The sequence below is a fragment of the Larus michahellis genome, chromosome Z (assembly GCF_964199755.1).
Source record: "Larus michahellis chromosome Z, bLarMic1.1, whole genome shotgun sequence".
Lineage (NCBI taxonomy): Eukaryota > Metazoa > Chordata > Aves > Charadriiformes > Laridae > Larus > Larus michahellis.
Window position 1 is genome coordinate 22,217,285 of NC_133930.1, and position 20,283 is coordinate 22,237,567.

The 20,283-nt window shown below is 43.6% G+C and overlaps 2 protein-coding genes across 4 annotated transcripts in view; one reads left to right on the plus strand and one right to left on the minus strand.

The window, feature by feature from the left end:
* LOC141736129 (uncharacterized) overlaps positions 1–8,389 on the minus strand; it is a 43,705-nt gene extending 35,316 nt beyond the window's left edge. The window contains exon 1 of one of the 3 annotated variants that reach the window (XM_074569876.1): positions 8,010–8,389. The gene's annotated coding sequence lies outside the window, so the exon portion shown is untranslated. The other 2 variants (XM_074569873.1, XM_074569874.1) reach the window with 2 other exon arrangements.
* A 430-nt stretch (positions 8,390–8,819) lies between these two features.
* ZSWIM6 (zinc finger SWIM-type containing 6) overlaps positions 8,820–20,283 on the plus strand; it is a 113,019-nt gene continuing 101,555 nt past the window's right edge. The window contains exon 1 of the mRNA XM_074570240.1: positions 8,820–9,340. Within this exon, the coding sequence (XP_074426341.1) occupies positions 8,830–9,340 (511 nt within the window). The 5' untranslated portion in view covers positions 8,820–8,829. The remainder of the gene's footprint in view (positions 9,341–20,283) is intronic.

Here is a 20,283-nt window from a genome sequence, read left to right on the forward strand (position 1 = left end):
AGTAGTAAATGTTGCATAATGTTCACTCTGTAGATGCTGGAGTGTATTATCATCAAGACTGTAGTTTGAAACATGATTTTTCAGTTCTCAAGCTACTTTCAAACAGTTGTCTTCTGAATGCTAATTTCAATATCATGTTGGCAGATCCGTACGGAGCACGTCATGAATGTTGCTATGGTTATACTCTCCATTTAGTAAACAGTATGAAATAAACCCATATTCAATGGCAATAATGCAACTTAGACTAATCCCCAGGTGCTCTTTAAGTGGTTCCTCTTCATTTACACTTCTTAAAATCTGAGTAAGCAGAGATCGCAGTTTCATTTCCAAGTTGCTAGTATAGGGGACACCTTCCCTTTGAAGAAGTGCTCAAAATCAGCAAGCGATTTTTCATTCCTAGGACCATCACTGCAGACACAGCAACAGATTCTGAGCAAAGGGAAAAAGTTGCCTTCTTCCCCTTAGCAGATGTGGTGGCTGCGACTCATCAGTACCAGATGGAGGTTGTCACCACAGCATCAATTATTGGGAGACGAAACTGCAACTTTTGCAAGGCCCGGAGCTACTTTAGGAGGGTTTTCCTGATGCTAGAATCAGTCCAGGGTGGATCCAATTTCCCTGGCAGTAAATGCCATTTAGAGGGTGGAGTTGGCAAGGGACTGGGTTTACACATTCATCCTTCAAATCTTACTGGCATTAGTTCTGCCCTTTTCTTCCTCAGTTCTTCCACTCCTAACTCATATCTTGGTGACTTCTCATTTTCTTTTTAAAGAAGAGATCTCTAGCATTCCTAATGAGCTTCATAAGCAGCCATTCAACTGTAGCCAGTAAACTTTTGTTTTGAAAAACAAAAATCAAAGCCTTTACGTTTGCAGAGATGAATTGAAAGGTGAGAGTGGTGTGCAAACCAAGGCAGTACTAGTTGTCCAAGTATGCATATGGAGAGCTTTGGTATCTGCCCTGCTGCCCTGAGCACAGCAAAAACTGTGTCCAGGCTTTGCTGCTGCTGCTGTTCAGAAGCACTGAAACCAGGAAGAACGAGGTTATTTTTGTGCTGTCTGTAACAAGGCTCTGAGAACCACATATTAAAATTACTAATGGGGAAGCAGTTCCAAGTTAGGGTACTGGAGAGATTCTCCCATCTGCTCAGATTGGGGAACCTTCACTACAACTGGATGAACTCAGAGGCTCCGCAGAGACCTGTCCCTGCCCAGAGGCTCCATTTTTTTGAACCACTAAAAAAACAAAAGTATTTTACGTGAACATACCAGAAGAGATTTCTACCCTTCCTGCACATGGATCACAACATCTGCAGGATGACCAATGGTGACATCTGCCTAAGCTTGCAGTCACAGTATATCCTGGAGTGTTTGAACCACACCACACACAGTGCCTGTATCTATTGCCTTGGAAGGGCCCCAACACACACCAGCAGAGGACAGTGTCTAGCTGTAAAACAGCTGTCCCACGAGTCCTGCCTAATTTACAGAAGCAAAGAAGCATGGATATGTATTAAGTATCAAGGAGTCCCTTCCTTTTCAGTAGTAAAACTGTGACATTCTTCCTACTCCTAATACCCCCCTGGAAGAGGCTCAAAGCACTGACTTTCCAGAAATATAAGAGTACATTGTGCCACTGTTATTCCAAGGGGCCAAGTGCAGCAGAGGCGTATCTCTCAGCTCATCTTAATCCCTGGAGCACAAAAGAGGAAAAAGAAGAATGCTCTCCCTTTCTATCCAGAGCAACTTCAAAAGTTAGATGATGTTATTCAGAGGAATTTCAAATGTTAGATGTGTTTTAGTGACAGATCAGTAGAGAGGAAAAAAAAAAAAATCCCTGCTCCAAGAAAGGGATTCCAGTGAAACCTTTGAAGCTACTGAAGTAGAAGGAAGTACGGGTTTCTCTGACAAAATTTCACTGCAGAGCTCTAACCATAGCTCACCCCTATCTTCTGAATTTGATTACAAGGCTTAGCTTGAGATATTAGCTCCGGTGCAACTTCCAAGACTACAGGACAGGAAGAACAGGAAGAAGGAAGGTGAGCAGGTAGAAGGTCTATGGGGCATTAGTCGGGACAGAACAGTACGGTGTACAATGACCTGACAGCACCAAAGTATGGTCAAAGGAAGATGGGAAAGAGAAAGAAGGGATAGAAACAGGCAAATAGACAATGAAAATACTTACAGATGGGGTATAAAATAAAGGTGAAAGTGTATCAGCATCACCCAAGATATATGTCGGTAAGCTGTGTTTAACTGTGGGAGCTGACTGCGCCAAAGGGAGGTAGTATTCCACAGCTCAGTCACTCAGTGTTGCAGGAGTAACTTGGTAAACCAAGGACACATCAGTGTAATTAGCACGTGGGCTACAAAATTTTAAATACTTTCTAAAGGCCTGCACCAAATGCTCAAGTTTTACTTACTTTACCCACCATGCAAAAGTACTTAAATGGCACTTTGCTTAAGGTTGGAGTTGACATAAAATACTGCTATACAGACACAAATAGAAGATTAAATTGGGGGGGAGGGGCAGAGAGGAGGGAGAAGAAGTGAAAACAACTCCCCAAGACATTATACCCTGACATGGGGTCTTTAGTAATTATTCCTCAATGCATAGTCCTCTTTGACCAAATGAAACTTAACCAGATGGCACAGCATCATTTTTCTGACATACAGGAAAACCTCAGTCTCTAATTTCATAGTGTGTCTGAATTATACAGAAGCCCTCATATTCAGAACACTACCTTGTAAGCTTGTCTCTGATACAATCCAAGAAAAGAGTTGTCTGTAAATCCTGATGGGTGTTTCAGTCCCAGCAAAGCTACAGGTTTGCAATATTGTTCAAACACTTGTAAAAGAAGAATTTAAGTACCAGTGGGAATAAAATTTTAAATAGACTTATCTTAAAGTCCAGCTTAGTTTCCCCAGCTTGCTAAATGCAATCACTGGTGACCACGTTAGGGGAAGCAGACATTGTACCCGAGCTTTTTGAAAGAATGCCAGTTGTTTAAACAGGAACCATTTAAGTGTTGCTTAGCTGTATCTGCCTCCATACCTTCTGCAGGTGCTCAGTTATAATTTATGAAGGCAGGGAAGTTCACAGAAGACTGGCAAATATCCGAAGTGATTGCTGGCCAGTTAGCTTTACTTTCCTCTTCCTTGCACTGCTGTCTTGGCTGTGCTGGTGGAGACACGGAGGCACCAGCACAGCAAGGGTCCTGCTGACAGGTACCACATCTCTAGAGCGCATAGGCAGTCACTTCAGTTTTAGGCATATGTAAGCTGTTCCCTTGTAAATGCAGCTCTCTTGCCATCATGAACGAATCTGGAGCTGAAAGAATCTTCTTGAAATGGGAGAAAGAGCATTTTGGGGAGGTTTTTTTTTGGTTGGTTGGTTGGGTTTTTTTGCTTAAAGACGTTCAGCCAGCACTTAGCATCCTAAAAAGTGCACTTCTGAGAATTATAGTGTATGCTGTTTGTCCTTCTTTGCCACAGGTGAAAATCTGGATAAGCAATGCCTTTTGTTCCCAACATTAGCAGATTGAGGTTTGCATGCCCTTCTCCCTGCAGAGTTTCTGACCAAGAATTATTATGTTGCCTGCTACAGCAAAGCAGTTATTTGGTCTAATGCAAAGAAGTTTGAAGTAAAGTGCAGTTTAAAGGCAGGAAGCCCAAGAAAATGAAAAGGAGGTTTGTTAGTACAGGGTGCTTATCCACAAGAAGGCAGTCCAATATTGTTTCCTTTTAGACCACGAGTCCACTTAACTTTCTGTACGCTGTATGTGCTGAGGTGTTCCTATACGTGCTGGTAGACTGATCAATGGCATTTTGCACCCGATTAACTTCTGAACTGGCTTACAACATTTTTGGTGGAGGAATTCTGACCAGAAGAATACAGAGCTTTGAGGAATTTTTTTTTTTTTTTTTTAACCACTTTACCACAATTAAGTATATGTACTTGCAGTAAAGACAGAAAATACCTATACGAAAGGTATTTTAAAACCTGAAGTTTTCACCAAATTTACTTTTATTTCAATATTAGAAAAATATAATCCTTTAAAAATAACATTTACAAAATCTTGTGAGAAGAATAACACTGTTTTTACTTTGAGTGTTCATGAATTCTGCAACTCAGATCAACAGAAGGTCACAACAAACCCAGACAATGTCAAATCTAGATTCCTCTCAGAGACAGCATTTTCTGCTTTTGACTTTTTGCAAATGGTAAGCGAATAAGTTAAAACTCTGAAGAAGGTGAGTCACTCCTGCTCCTCTATTCCAAGATTTTGAAATTCTGAACCCTCTAAATCAGTTCAATGTGTTTAATTTCAAGAAGTCACTTGCACGTTATCATTTTACTTGCAACAGTGATGCTTTTATCCTTAGTAACTTAGCAGTGAGCTAAACTGTCCCAACAGATACCCCAACACAAGCCCCCTTATAAGGAAGAAATAATTTATTCCCATGGTCTATTCTCAATAAATGTAAACTGAATGTGCTCATTCCTTGAGGAAATACAGAGCAGCATTAATTCACACAGCTCTGGGACTCTGGCACACAAAATGCCCTCCCCTTCAGTCCATCTCAGAATGACTTCATACATCAAGTATCAAGCCACAAAAAGGCAGCGTACACAGAAATGAATGTCAAGAGGATTTAGCTCAAATTAAGATGTTTGTCTCTTTTCATTATTTTAGGAGACTCGTAAAGCACGCTTAGTATTTTAAGAACGTTTTTCTAATAGCTTTTAGATTCTAGTCTCTGACTCCAGTTTTGGAATCATCACGGAATTTAATTAGAATAAAAAGCTGCACTTTGAAAGGTCTCATTCAGTGCTGCTGTCTTATTTTCACTTTAATGAGAGACTCTGAAGAGCTGGCAATATTTATCCTAGAGTATTTGATTTAAAAGGCTAGTAAAAGGCAAATGTTCTTTTTTTAATTCCTTAGATTAAAAAGAGTTTATGAACATAACGAAGGAAACTATGTTAAGGAAACATTGTAAAACTGAAGATATTGACCAACTACATTGTTTTCTTCATTGACCAAACTTAAGATGATAACTTCACTGGCACTCATCAGCACTATCTGTTTTTCCTGTATTTGAATTTCCAGAGTCATCACACGGCAAAGTGCAAGGACATTCACCACCTCTACCTACAGCAGTGTTTTTCCAGGCTTTCAAATGATAAATTCGATATCCATAAAACCTGTAACTTACAAGAACTGAAATGCCTAGTTATCTAAAAAGGCTTAAAGAAACAGGATAAAAAATACTTGGTTTAGCATTGTAAATTCATCTGTTTCTATAGGCCAATCAGTCTTTCTTGCATTTGATTATTTTAGTTCTGTCACCTCAAATAATTTTTCTTGTGTTTTTTTTTTCTTAAAGCTCTAGCTCTGAGAACCCACTAGTCTCCCTTCCCAAGTTTCCTCCTCTTCATCCCTGACCCCCTACCCTCCCAGCGTTCAGAAATATTTTATGCAGCACATGAATACAGATTCTTCTTCAGCTTCAGTGCAGGAACGCTGAGTCTCATCTTTCCAGATAAGTTTTAACCACCAGGGTGACTTGTGTTGGCCAGCATTAGGTCGTCTGCCATCCATTTTTCTACATTTAGACCATTGTTTGCTTCATACAAAGATGACTGCGCAGCTGTGTGCAATCACTCTTTTAAATTAGCACAACTGGTAAAACACTGAAGCCCTTTAGATTTAATGTAACGAGCTAAAATGACTACAAGTGGCCTAACACTTTAAAACATTATTAAGAAGGAATTTCACTGATGGTGTACAAGGATTTTTTCCAAGCTGCTCATAGAATAGCCCTTGACTACGTGCAAGAAGTTAACCAAGTTATTTGCAGCCATTCCTTTTTCTTTGTGTAGCTCTGGAATACAGATCTCCCAAAACCATGAGGCAGAAAAAGAGGAAAAGAATGCTCTTCTCAGCAAGGTCTTTCTGCAAGAACACCCACTGAAAAAAAAAACCTAGATAGAAATCAAAAACCAGTTCAGGTGTGGCTTTAACACACATTAATTTCTTCCCTGGAGTTAATACATCTTCCCATTTGCTTTCAGAAAGTTAAAGGGGCTCAAGGGGCAACACTGGCAGGAAGGACAAGGGAACTTTAGCCTCAGATGACAATTTGCAAGTCGTTATGGGGCTACACCAGCACAGAGGGAGCCAAAGGAGAAGTACACCTGCTGCTTATGGCGGAATGTCGAGAGCAAAGACACCATTACCTCGCCAAGGACTCCCTCGCTCAGAAATAAAAAAGCTTCACCAGCGTCCTGTGTAGCTATTAATATTCATAGACTTAATGGGAAGTAGCCATTCCTGCTAAGTGGTAGAAGGATGAAAGAGGTGGATCTGTGGGCTCTTCCACCTGCTTTTCTCTGGGATTTCTTAAGTTAATTTAATAATTTCGGCCCCGATCTGAAAAGAAGGACTAAGTTGAGAAAACTGACACATGGGCTACTTCTGCTTATTATGGATGTTTTGGTGTTCATTGGCATTCCTCTCGCTCTTCTTATTCCTTAATTTTTACTGTAAAGTTTCTTTACTGTAATGGGAGGAATTCTTCCAGTGGCATTAGTGTGCTATTTTTATTGCAGCAGGTGGCTAGGACCTGGTAAAGAACAGCCATTGCCCAATTTAGAAGAGCATTTTTCCTGGCTTCCTAGACACTTGCTTAAAACAGAAATAGTGCTAGAACAACACAGAAGAAAAGTTGCTTTGAGAAGCGAACAATTATTAGCAAACAGTAAGTGATGGGGTGAAAATTATATTTAATTTTCCTCTGCTCTCATACACACGCTGTCATGAAGTTTCTTTTTTACCTTCTACATATTCTATTTCTCTGCTCTCAGAAATACTGAAATCAATAGCATATTAATAGTTAAAGAAAGTACTACATCCTCATCTCTGGCCTGTAGCATTCAGGCTCCCCAACGCCCCCAAAATTTAGTTGGAGTTAAGTTTATAAATCCAGTAGAGCACTTGTAAAATATATGCCTAAAATGAGGAAGAACCCAGTTAATATCCCAGCGAGGATTTTTCTTAAAAAAAAAATAATCAAAGTCAGCGAGTCTGATTCAGTTCATTTAATTTCCCATCCACTTTTAACGGAAAAAAAACCCAACACCAAACAACAAAAAAAGCAGTTTCTGCAAAGCTCTTCAATCCTCTGCTCAGAAAATAAACTGTTGGTGTAGTCCGGGCTGTTGGTGGTGACAGAAAGCAGGTGCCCAAGGCGCTGGGCGGCTCGGTGCTCTCCCGCGGCATTCCCGGGGGGAGCCGGGCACATCCCCGATGACGACTTGCCTTCTGCATCATGGAAAATGTAGTCCGGCTGGGCAAACTAGCCTACCTGAGCGGTAACCACACGGGGCAACCCAATGACGGCTTCTGGCAAGAGCTGCCCGCCCGCCGGTCGAACGAGGATCGCTTTCCACCGCGAGTCGCCAAAAAGATGCCGTTTCCGAGAGAAAATTCCAAAATATTTCGTTAAGAAAAAGATGTCGATTGGGATAAAAAACGAGACGTCAAAGTCTCCCTCCATAGGGAGGGCGGGATCGGCTTCATTGGCTGGACCCGATCTGTATTGTGTAGCATTTTCGTAATATTTCATATTATCAGCATGGCTGCCATCAGCGCCAGGGCTCCTCGCCACAAGCCAGAGGTAGCCCTTACCCAGCGCTGCGCAGGAGCCCCATACCCTCAGCCTGCCGCCAGGATTCCTTTTCTCACGATTTTTTTTGGGTGTTTTTGGTTATTTTTTATCACCCCCCCCCGCCCCCGGAAAGCCATTTAATTTGACGAGCGGGCACGATCCCGAATGCTCCCTTTTTTTTAAACGAAGACAGAAAAAAAGAAAAAAAAAATAAATGAGAGAGCCCCTTCCCGCCCGCCCGGCTGGCTAAACGTTAACGGGGCCAGATGGCCACCGCCGGGCCCAGCCGCCGAGCCCGCCCGGCGCGCGGGCCAACCCCGCTCCCTCTAAACTCACCGCGGCTCTTGTGGCGACCAACCCTTCGCCTCGGGCTACCGGAGTACCCTTCCCAAGCCGGGGACGGTTCTGCCGCGCCGAACCGGCAGGTGACACCGATGGAAGGATGGAGGGGGGGCGGGGGCGGGAAATGGCGAGCAGCCCGTGGCGCGCGCGCCAGGCCCCCTGCTCCGCGCTGCGGCGCGGCAGCTACCGTATTGCCTCTAATGGAGGGGAAGTAATTCGGGGGCGCGCCTCTCTGAGGTTGCCAGAAGCGCTTGTTGCGGGCACGCGTGGTGGGCACCCACGGCGGCTCCCGCCTCTGAGGCAGGAGCCCAGGCCCTTCCCCACCCACCCCGACCCACGCCGTGTGGGCGCCCTCCTACCCGGCTTTCCCCAGCAGAGGTGACCGAAGGTTGAGGCCGGCGGCGGCCCCGCCCCCGCATTCCATTCCGTGTTATGGGCCAGTAAAGCGGGGGGGGGGGGACACGGATGGGCGGAACGCCACCGCCGAGCCCCTCCCCTTCTCCCCCCCACCCCCTACTTTTTTCCCACCACGCGCCCGTGACATCAGCGCGAGGGGACGGTGGGAGGGAGCGCGCGAGTGGAGGCAGGCGCGCGCGAGCCTTTCTATTTACGTTTGTGGCGGCGATTTGCATAAGGCACCGCCCCCCCGCGCCGTCGGCTCCGCCCACCCTCCGCCATATAAGGGTAAAAGGGGGCGTGCCCCACGGGGGCGGGGAGCGCGCGGGCGGGGTGTGTCTTGCGGCCGGTCGTTGCCTTCCTGGAGCCGTTTATAGGGTACAGCCACTTCCGCTGTCTGCTGAGAAGCGGCGCGATCATGGCGGAGCGCGGTCAGCTCCCTCCCGCCGCCAAGCGTCTCTGCTGCAGACCGGGCTATGGCTCGGGGTGCAGGCCGGGCCAGCGGGCGGGCGGCGCCGGACCCGGCAGCGGGGCGCTCTGCGCCGGACCTTCCTCCGCAGCCGCTGCCGCCGCCCTGGGGCTGCTGCCGCTGGGCAAGACGCAGAGCCCCGAGTCCCTGCTGGACATCGCGGCTCGCAAGGTGGCGGAGAAGTGGCCCTTTCAGCGGGTGGAGGAGCGGTTCGAGCGGATCCCGGAGCCGGTGCAGCGCAGGATCGTCTACTGGTCCTTCCCCCGCAGCGAGAGGGAGATCTGCATGTACTCCTCCTTCAACACCGGCGCCGAGGACCCCGCCGTCGGCCCCGGGGGGGTCGCCACGGCGCCCAGCGGGGCGGCGGACGCCGCCGCTGCCGCCGACGAGAACCGCCTGCCCTTCCGCAGGGGCATCGCTCTGCTCGACGGCGGCTGCGTCGATAACGTCCTGCAAGTCGGTGAGTCACCGGCCGGGGCCGTGCTCCGCCAGCCGGGCAGGGCGCCGCCGGCCTCCCCCGACAACGCGGGTCTCCCCGTGCGTGCCGCCCGCCTGCCATCCGCCGAGCCGCCGGCCGGAGCCTCCCCCGGCAGCCGCCGAGGGGGCAGGTCCGGCAGCTCCGTCAGGGAGCCGCCCCCCGCAGGGCCGGGGCCCGTACGAGCCCTTGGCTCCCCGGCTGTAATGCGGGACGGGCAACTTCCTCCGCCGGTCTCCTCCCTCTCGCACCCGGGACACGCAGTAACTCCCTCGCTCCGTGACACGGCCACGGGCGGGCCACCCCCCGGCCTGTCCCTTTAACTCCCCCCCCCCGCCCCTTTCCCCGCAGCACCGCGCCGTGCCCGCTCCCGGTAATCCAGCCCGTGTAATCCCGTTTGGCTCTGCCCCCTCCCAGTGCCCACCCCCGGTAATCCGGGTCATCGCTTTACCCCGAGCCACAATAGCGAGGAGATGCCGCCCCCCCATCCCGGGGGGGAACCGCCGGTGGAAATGAATCAGCAGAAGGGCGGCCGGCGGGGGAAGGAGCCGGGGGGGGCGGGTTGGAAGGGGGCGGGATGCGCCGCCGTCCAAAATAAAGACATAAAAGCGGTGCGAGACCCCGGCGGCGGCTGTGCGGGGCGGGGGGAATCGGCGAACAAAGGCATTTCTAGGGCAGCGGCGGCGGCGAGCCGGAGGGAGGGGGCGCGATCCGCCTCGCCTGGGGGTGTGTGTGTGGGGGTTGCTTCGTGACAAGGTTGGGGGGGGGGGGAAGCGCTGCTCTTCCTCCTCCTGGAACAATACTCCCCCTCCTCCTCGTCTTCTTCCCCCCCCGCCCCAGCCCCGCCGCCTGCCGCTGCTCTTCACCCGCTGCGGGCTCTCCTGCTTAACTCCTCCCTGCCTGTGTTTAAAGGGCTTCAGAGGTGGGTACACCCCCACATTTTTTTGGGGGGGGGAGGTACTGTCTGGCGGGGGCGGTTAACCCCCTTTGGGGGGTTAACCCCGGCAGACAGCCCCCCCCCGCCGGTGGGTGATGCTCTTTGTGCGACCCGGCCACTTTGTTCTCATTTTCATGTTTATTTGTGTCCTTTCTTTCTTTTTTCTTGTTTCCTCCCCCCCCCCCCCCCCCCCCCGGTTTTCTGTCGCTTCCCGTCCTCCTCCTCCTCTCCCGAAAAGGGGAAGCCAGACAAAAGAGGCTGATGCTCGCCTTTTGTTAGCAGCGGCGGCTCGGGGTACAGGGGGGGACGGACACGCCGGGATTCCCACCCTCCCAGTCCCCCCAAAACCCGGGTCCTGCCTGCTGTGGGTTTTTGACTTGATGCGGGCAGCTTGTAAACGTGCCATCAATTTTTTTTTTCCCCGAAGGGAAGCCGTGTCCCCGTCCCCACTCCTAGGCTCAGTGCCCTTCCCTTCTGCCTAGGGGGAGTTCAATCTTTTTTTTTCCTGATCTAATTAACTTTCTTGTAAGTTTCATCTTTTGGCTTTCTCTTTCCAAAGGTCTGAGACGCGTCTGTGGCTCCTCGGGAGTGGCAAAACCAGAAGTAGGGCTTTTCTAGTTTGGTTGGCAGTGCTAAGATTTTTTTTCTCTTTCCCTTTTGCTTGCACTTGATTCTGTTTGCAAGCGATGAGGAATGACAGGAGTGCACATAGGGAGGGTTTCTTGGCTGATTACATTTAAGCCAGGAATTCACTGTGAAAATAAAGCCAAGGGGCGATAAATAAAAGATGCAATCTTCTCTAGGAGACAGACACCCAGCGTGGGCTTTGCTTCACTTGCTTTCAGCGGTGGAATAGGCCTCAGTGAGTAGTTGTGAAAGAAAAAAAAAAGTAACTTTTTGTATGGCTTCAAAAGGGGGGGGGGCATTGAGTAATGTTGGCAAGGGTCAATGTGAAGAAAGAAAATATGCATAAATACAACTGAAGTGTTGACTGCTGCTTCTGAAGCCCTTAAACGCATTCCAAACCAATGCTATACCTGCTGCTGAAAATATGTTTTCTTTGTTGTTTTTTTTTTTTCCAACCTTATGTGTGCCTCCCTTGGAAGGCTGTGCAAAAATAGTAGTGGAAGCTGGTGATGTGAAACATGTCAGTTGTTCTGACAGAGGTCTTTGGCTTGCCTGGTGAGGGAGTTGTGTAGCACTTAGGTAGGTTGGGTCCTGCTGTAGGAAAGTTCTTGTGTAATTTGGGTAGGTAGCTGTGTCATTAGGGCCAGCTCTTGCTGGCAAGATATTCCTTGTAGGGCAGAAAGGTGAAACTGTGAAAGCCAATTCACCAGGAGTGAGTTATATTGGGCGGAGAATGGAATTGGTTCCATATAATAAGGCTGAATGTGTAGCATTGAGGAAAACTTCACATTGCGTTTATGTAAGTGCATGTTTAGTGACCATATAAATGTGAACTTATGTTCTTTGCAGTATGAGTAATGGAAACTCTGTAAATGTTTACTATTGTACTATGGAAAAGTGCAGTTATTGGACAAAGTACATTTTATTTCATATCAATTCCAACAGCCTTACTTCTAAGTATTACTATAAACAGGGAGTGCAGGATTTGATTTCTGACGGAGATGCATAAATTTCAGTTCAGTGGTAGTTAAATGGAACCATTTGCTTCTGAATTTTACATATTTTTTTCTTGCAGTCTAGCCCTGAATAAGCATTCAGCCAGTTTTATCATGGCAACTCACTTCAAGTGGGAGAATTTCAAAAACCTTGTGTCTACACTCTGATAAATATCTTCATGTCATCCTGTTTCGTGCCCTCCCTCCCCCCAACTTCATCTCATGTGCGTGGTGAAAAGAAAATCTTAAGTAACAGGAAGATGACACATTAGTGACACCACAAATAATGTTCCTAATAATGAAGCAGTAAAGTTGTCTGGTAGCCTATTTTGAAGTTGAATGATCTTGTCCTAGCATAATAATTAGCATCACTTAATTTCAAAAGATTTTCTCCAACAAGTTGGCTTCAAAATGCCATTTGCATCTAACTTATTGATGTTTTAATAGGTTTTTGGTATGTTTCAATTAGACATGAAGGATTTTCTTTTTTAGTTTATTTTAAAAAAATACAGAATGTGGGCTTCTAAAACAAACCTTTTCAACTGTATAAACCAGAGCATTTCTACCATACATGTTTTTCAGTTATTTCAAACCAAGTATTTTTAGTAAAAATTACAGTCTAAACATGAAAGCACTTTGTGAGTAAATACAACAATCTGGAAGGAAAATTAGAAATTGACTGTGTTTCATTTGGCCAAATTTTTGAAGATGCCAGGAGTCAGCAGACAGTTTTAGATGGCGAAGTGTATATTTGGTTTCTGAGGTTAGTCCTGAATTAGTATACAGTACTGTATTGTCGTCACAGCTGCGGCTGTCAAGGTTGGGAAGAGGTGTGATCCCTCAGTAGCACAGCTGACCTGGCTACAGCCCTTAATGCAGCTATTCTAGGAGAAGGGAAAAAAAAAACCCAACCCTGTGTCTCTGCTGGTGTGACCCTTCTTGCTTGGGGAAAGACAGAGACTGCCTTCCCTCTATTGCTGTAAAGCTTGGTTTTACTGCTGTAGCTGCATCCACATTAGAAGTACTTGAAGTGTTTTTTTGATATGGCATATAAGTACTCCTAGAGTATCCTTGTCTGTCTGTAATTTGAGGTCGGTTTGTCTTTGTTGCATAGACCCTGCTTGCTCATACAGGTCTTCCTTTAAGGTTTTACAGTGCTTTCCAGGGCAGCATGAGGATTTGTAATCACGGTAGTCATGCCTCTTAGGTATGAATGGCAAAGGAGTGAGTTGGAGGGAAGAGGCTCCTGAGGAAGAAAAATAATGTAAAGAATTAATTGACTGGCACTTAGCACAGCTCTAGAATTTAATGTTAATATTGTGAATTAGAAAGCTGCCTTGTCTGTGAAAGAGGGTTCAGCTGAACAGCATCATCAGCGTGGAGCTGTGGACTTGTTTTTCTGAAGCCCCTTGGTGATACGTGATCAGAGGGATGTAGCCAAAATACTTTTGAGAGAAAAAGAAAGTAAAACTTCTCAAGTATAAAATAATGGCTGGAGCTCCCTCGGTGTTTCTTTTGTTGATTTTTTTTTTTTTTAAATGAAGTTAAAAGACTTGTGATTCCCCCCTCCCCCAATCTTCATTTAATGAGAAGTATTTATCTTCTGACTCAGATGTGCTTTTATCTATTGTTACAGCTGATTATTTCACCCTTTTCCCTTGTTTTTTTTTTTTTTTTTCCCTTTTTGAGTATGAGCTAAAAGTTGGCAGTTGCTTTCAAAACCAGGAGAAGCCATTTTTTTCACCAGGAGGAAGAGAAAGCTTTACAAGACTGTGATGATGGTAATTGCTACGTTAAATTCTGGTGGAAAGTGTATTGTATTGTGCGAACTTGAGATCTTTTTAATGGATGTTGATTCTAGTTAGTAATTTTTTGTTCTTTCTAGCCATCTTTACTCAATGTGAAAATGTGGAGCAAGTAAAACAGATGTAATTTCTCTTCTTTCAAGGTTTAGTTGTTTAAGTGCCAACAGTATAATGTGAAACACCTTTCTGTTGATAAAACCACACCAAGTAATTTATTAGCAAAGCTAGCACAAATGTTTTTGTGCTGTGAGTTGAAATGTGCCTTTTAGCAGCCATGGTGATCTTCATTGATGCATGCAGTGTATGTCCAATTGTTGATGAAACCTGTAGGACACATGGGTTTAGTAAAAAAATTTGTATTTAATTCAAGTAATACTAAGTTATGTGAAAAATGATGGCTGTCGTTTGTGCAGATGCAAGCACTGTGTTTTGCATTAACTTGTTGGTGTCCTGTGACACCCATGTTGTCCTGCCATGCGTACTGACCGTTTTCCAAGGAGAAAAGGTTGTGTTGAACTCTGCCTGTTTGAGGAGGAGGAGAAGGTTATCTGTTGACATGCTGAAGGAACAAGCATGGTTCTTCTGCAGTCAGTCTGATGGTGGGGTTTGGTTAGGAATGTATGACTAAAACAAGTAATCCAGAATTTGTTAATACAATATTGTGGTAGGGGAGTAAACAAATGATGTCTGACTTTTTACTGGACTTTTTTTGACTTGGTTCCAAGACTACTAGAGTCTTGCGAAAATATCTTCATTGATTCCAGTTTCAGTTTGCTTTGAGAAAAAACTACTAGTATTTCCAAGTTTCGTAACAGAAACAAGTAAACTCGGTTTTAAATATTTCTCCCTGAAAGGGAGACATCTGAATGCATTCCAGTTTCCTTGTTAGATTTGGAATGCAGTGCATTAATTAGGGAATGTGCAGGCTATTTTCAGTGTGTGTGCATGTGTGTTCTGATGTACTATCCTTGACCTTGAATAATTTCTTTGGAAACACTAAAAAAAAAAAGGGGGGGGAGGTGGGGGGGGGGGGAGAAAAAAAAGGGAAAAAGCTTTCTTTCAAGACCAGATTGCTAAAGGTGGAAAACTTCGTAAATCAGCTCCTGCCTTTTTTCAGTCTTTCTAAAATTACCTAATCTCTGGATTTCAAGAGAAAGTAAGCACTTTAGAGCGATTTCAAGATATGAAAATAAAACTTTAAACTGCCTTTCTATGTAATTAGGAATAGTAGAATAAATGTAATAGGACAGTGTCAATACTGCTCAAGAACTTGTTTAGTTTTTAAGGAGAAAATGAGTTGTAAATCACTTCCCATCACAGGTTTTAAAACAAGGAATCTCCTTTTATAGAAAAGTTTTTTATATGGGATTGACCTAACAAAATTTGTCATTGTTTGTTTTTAGGTCAGGTTTCATTTTTCTCCTCACTTCAAGGCTTCCCTCACTTCCAAGAAAACAATTTTCATTTTCAAAGCTTGCTTTCCATTTTAGAAAGTTATTCCATCTCTGTATATGTTCAGATGTTTTGGTATGGAGCAATCTTGAATTTGAGCCAGTTGTCATGCCAGCAACTGATGCCTGCGCGTGCTCGCTCTCTCCCTGTACTCTAACTTTCAGAGGTGAACAATTAATTAAAAGCAAAATCTCTGTGTGAGGGTAGGCTGGAACTATTTAAAAGTTAGTGGACAAAACAGTTTTCCTTAAAAAAAAAAAATAAAAAATAAATCAGTAGCTAGTTGCTGTGTTTTGCCATATTATTTGCTTTTCTTTTTTTAGTGAACCTGTTGAAATCAAACCATTACCTAAGACTCCAGTAAAGTTCTAGTTTAGAAAAAAGGAAAACCTACTTTGAGTGAACAGAATGTTGTCACGTACAGCAATTCTTACTGGTGAAGGATGAAGTATATTAGATGGTGTGCTGTAAGATATGTCTGCATGGGTTCAATTTTAATGTCAGCAGCTGTCTAGGTAATTTAGTTGTTATGTCAAGAAAAATTGTGAAGCGTTGTAGTAGTGTAACAAAATATGAGTGCAAAGTTATGATAGTGCAGGAATGCAGCTGACATCGTGTAACTTTCTCTTTAGCTGGTTTTCTTTGTGGGTTAGGTGGTAGAATTGACTTAATCTTAAAAACAAAAAAAAAAAACCCAACAAAAACAAACCACCAAAAACCAAATAGAAAAGAAAAAAAGGACCACACTATTTTAACTGACAAAAGCTATACTAATTTATGAATATGCTGTCTGTGACAGGAACTAATTTGAAATTTTAAAAAGCTTTCATGTGCAACAAGGGTACAGATTTAATGTGAGTTCTGATTGCCTGGAATGCAGTCAGCCTGACAGCATGTGAATACTTGAGTACTGTCCAACAACTGCACTTGTTCTGGGAGATCTGTCTCCTTGAACTTCCAGTTTTTCCTTCTGGTTTACTATCTAAGACTACCTATGTAAAATGCTTCTCTCAGCATGGATATGTATGCAGCCCTTGACATGGCATCATAACCTTCTGTGACCTGGATCACTAGAGATGTCGGCTGGTACTGTACGCTGGTTTGCATTCTCCTTCTAGCTACGTGGCAATTACCATGATTTATGTGATGCCCTTGCGATACATTACCCTGCCGTCCTCTGACGAAGTAGCAGTATGCATCCAGTCTTTGTTGCCTTGGCCCTGCTGTTGAAGACTAGGACATCTAGAAAACTTGTGATGTAAGTCACTATCTTAAAATAGTTTTTTCTGACTTAATTCTGCAAAGTGCAAACAGCAGAGGAGTGTAGTCTTCTAATAGTAACTATAGTGTAGAGAATTCCTTTGTGGTTAAGTCAGAACTGATAAAAGGCCTGCTGTAGGATCTAAGCAGTTGTACAAAAGACTTTTTCTGGTTTGGCACAGTTCATTATAGACTGAAGTGTCTCCTAATCTGGGCTTTTTTACCAGTACTTTATTAAACGCTTCTGAAAAATGAAAAACAAATTGTGATAGAGGATAATCTTTAACACTGTTTAAAGTATATTTTACGGTAATTGTGATGTGTGCCATCACACACTTTAAAAAGGAAAGCTTAAATCTTTTTTATTTTTTTATTACTTTTTTTTATTCTAACCCTCTGCTTCTCGTTGCAAGTGAGTGCACTTGACAGTGTTGAAATATCTGGAAATTTTTGCTTTGAAAATGCATGGGCAATGGCTGAGAAGGTCTGACGTTAATTGGAAGGATGCAGTAAAACCTGTCAGTTTTTAAATTCACACTAGTAGAGCTAGCTGATCAGATAAATCAGAAGCTCATTTACTGAATTATTGTGCTAAAAATTCAGGTGACTTACCTGTTGTCCTGCTTTATTTAACAAACTGCCTGTTTACATAAGTCATCTTTCATTGTTAATTGGTGTCAGACCTTTAATACCTTATGGGATTGTCATAAAAAAAAGTGGGAAAAAATGGCGTAATAGGAAGAAATTTCACAGAAGTAAGCATTAATATATATCTTTATTTTGTCTTTTTTTTTTTTTGGAGAAAAGTTAACTGTATTCAAACAATCATTTTCAAGGCTGGGAAAAATCAAATGTGTAGCTGTAGGACTTCTAAGAAATTAGACACTCTGTTGTACTCATGCCAGGTTTAACTGCTAACTGGTTACTGACAGCCCGTAGTAATGCAAATACTGTGCAGGAATTGTGCAGCTGACTACAATGTTTAACTTATACTGACTAATGAAATAAAGAACATTCCACCATTGGGGCACTTAAAATTGGATAAACTGTTTTATAAAGTGTAAGACAAATTTACAGTCTGTAATAGAGTAGAGGACCAAGTTTGCATGTATTCTAATTATTTTGATATTTTTAGACTTGTTAAAAGCAAGGTTTTGGGTTAAAGGCTTTTACCAGCACTGGTGTGCTCAGATTTGTTTCTTTTACTTAAAGTTTGACTCTTTTCCTATTTTATACTAGTGGCCTGCCTTTTCTCTGCATAGTAGTGTTCAGCTGTGTGTGCAAGGCATAGGGGCTGCACAAACTCTCTTCAGCAAATCAGCTTCTAGCTTTTACCCTTGTAAAGAGCATCTGGTAGGCTTTATTATTGTTTAATTTCATATTCAGCTTTGATATTTTGACTGGCCTAAAGTTCATAGAGCACCAGTCCATATTCAGTAGTTAATGATGGGATTGATCGTATGTTTATGGAAAGTATAAATAAGTGCAGGTAGTGTGGTTGTCAGGGTTTCATATGTTTGGTGGTTGGTGATTTTTGCCACTTACGTGCAGCTTTGGTTATGAAAGGGTGACAGGTAAAATATCTGTGTTAAGAATTCATTAACAAATATGTCTACAGATAATCTTGGAATCTTCTGGAAAAAGTGAGTGAATCAGCAAAGTTGAGCAGAGGACCTTACAGTAAGCTATTGATTACTTGCACAGCAGTTGCCTCAATGAAGCACACACTTTGCTTCTGTTGTTTGTGGGACACAATGTGCTGCTTTGGGAGGGTGAAAAGTAGTCTTAGTAAAACACTTGTTTGCATATTTACAGACCTGGCCTCAGTGACCGCATTAAGTATGGCTCGTGCTTCTTCAAGACAATTCTGCTGAGTCTGCTTATTTTAAAAGTTCAAGAACGGGAAAAATCGATAGCCTAAATGAATTGTTCAATATATTAGCTAAAGGAAGGAAACCTGGAATGCTTTTATTCTGAGATACGGTGTTATGACCAGCGACAACTGGGACAACTGGCTTTGCTGCTGCTGTTGTACATGCAAAATGAGTCTCACTTCCTCCATTGATTTAAGTTGTAAACTGAAACCTTGCGAAATGACTACAGTTAGTATCTTGGGGATAAAATAACAAGTCCGTTATATTCTGTATTTGTGTCTGGATTTAGTGTAGCTATATTACACAGAAGCATTAAACTTCAGTTTTGCCTCTTCTAGAGCAGAGGGATGAGGATGACATAAAATATGTAGCTATTTTTTTAGCTTTTTCTTATTGCCAGCCATGATATGTGAGAGCCATCATACAGCTTTCCTGGTCGAATCTAAATGCATGAATTAATAGAGGTGACTTAGCAGCTAAATGTGCTACTAGTGCATGAATGGTAGGCAGTGACTAGGAATGGGACTTGATGTAACAGATGTCGTGGCAGCCTGATGGGATAAGGAAACTGAGAATAACATTATCAGTGCTACTTAAAAATTTTTGGAGCGGCATACTACTTGGTTTTACTGATAGTTTTCAGTGATCAAACTTTACATTGTCATGTATCTCAGCAATAATTTACAGACTTGGTTTCTAGGTAGTTATGTAGATGATAAATGTACGTGGCTGTTCGGTGTCAGGAGTGAAGAAGTGTTTAGGAGTAAACAAGAGTTTGGCTCATTGACTAAGATGTACTTGAAGAGAAGAGATGTAGTAAAATGCTCAGTTGACCTTTATAGATGAGAGGCTAGGGAGAGAAGCGGCGAAGCAGTGATGCCTGAGACAAGGTAAAGGTCAAAGGCCTCAGTATATCCCTGAAGAGGTGCTCCCTCTATGTGGTCTACTTCCATGGGTATTAGTGAAGGCATGGAAGCTGATAGATTCTTTCCTGCAAGATGAAACAAAGCTTTAAAAATGGAAAGCAGGTTGGCAAACTGTAAATTAGCTGTCCTGTAGCTTTTGAAGCTTCAAAATATCTTTAAAGTTATGAAGTGGGTGTTCTCTCACTCTTTTTTTCAACCCCATGTCCCAAATTCAATTTTACAAATAAGATGTATCATCTGATGCAAAAAGAAAATGCTCTCTTTTTCAGAAAGTGCTGATTTTCTATATATTTGAAGGGCGTTTGTCAGATTGTACTTATCAGAAGCAGAAGCTATTTCTGTTGAGTTATGGTGGAGGCTCTACTATTACAACAGTAAAACAAAACCATTGCCTTAATTTTGTACGCCTGTTTAAAACAGATATGTTCATAGAGTTTAATACGCATTGATAAGGTCATAGAATATAACTGAATTTCAGTTACTATAAACCATAGTCAAATCGGGGTTTAATTCCACTCAACAGGCAATAAATGGCTTAATTTTAAAGTGGTGTATATTGCAAAAAGAGGAGTTGTGTTTTCTTATTTTTTTTTTTCCCCACAGTAGTGAATATTTGTGGTACCCACACTTGTGAACAGCAGAGATACATTTTTGTCCAGGGCTGTATATTCTGCTGACCTGGGATTAAGGATGGGAGGTCCAGTGAGGAAAGACAGGAATCTGGTGAAGAGTGATGCCCAGCTCAGGCACTTCTTTAGATAAAGGTAGGAAGGGGAAAGAGGAAGAAAACTGTTTGAGTTGCCACAGTGGTGATCAGAAGGACTGGAGAAGCTTTTCTTGTGGATAAGAGACCATGCAGAAGACAAACCTGACGTTGGTAGGGGTAGAAGATAAACAGTAGAGATTGGAAACATAGGACAAATGCGAGCATTGTGATCTCAGTAGCTGAAAGATCCAAAGTTTTGTTGGGTTTAAAAGGAAAGACTTGTATATGCACGGGGGGACAAGGAAGGGTGCTGATGTGGTCAGAAAACTGAATACTCACCGCATGC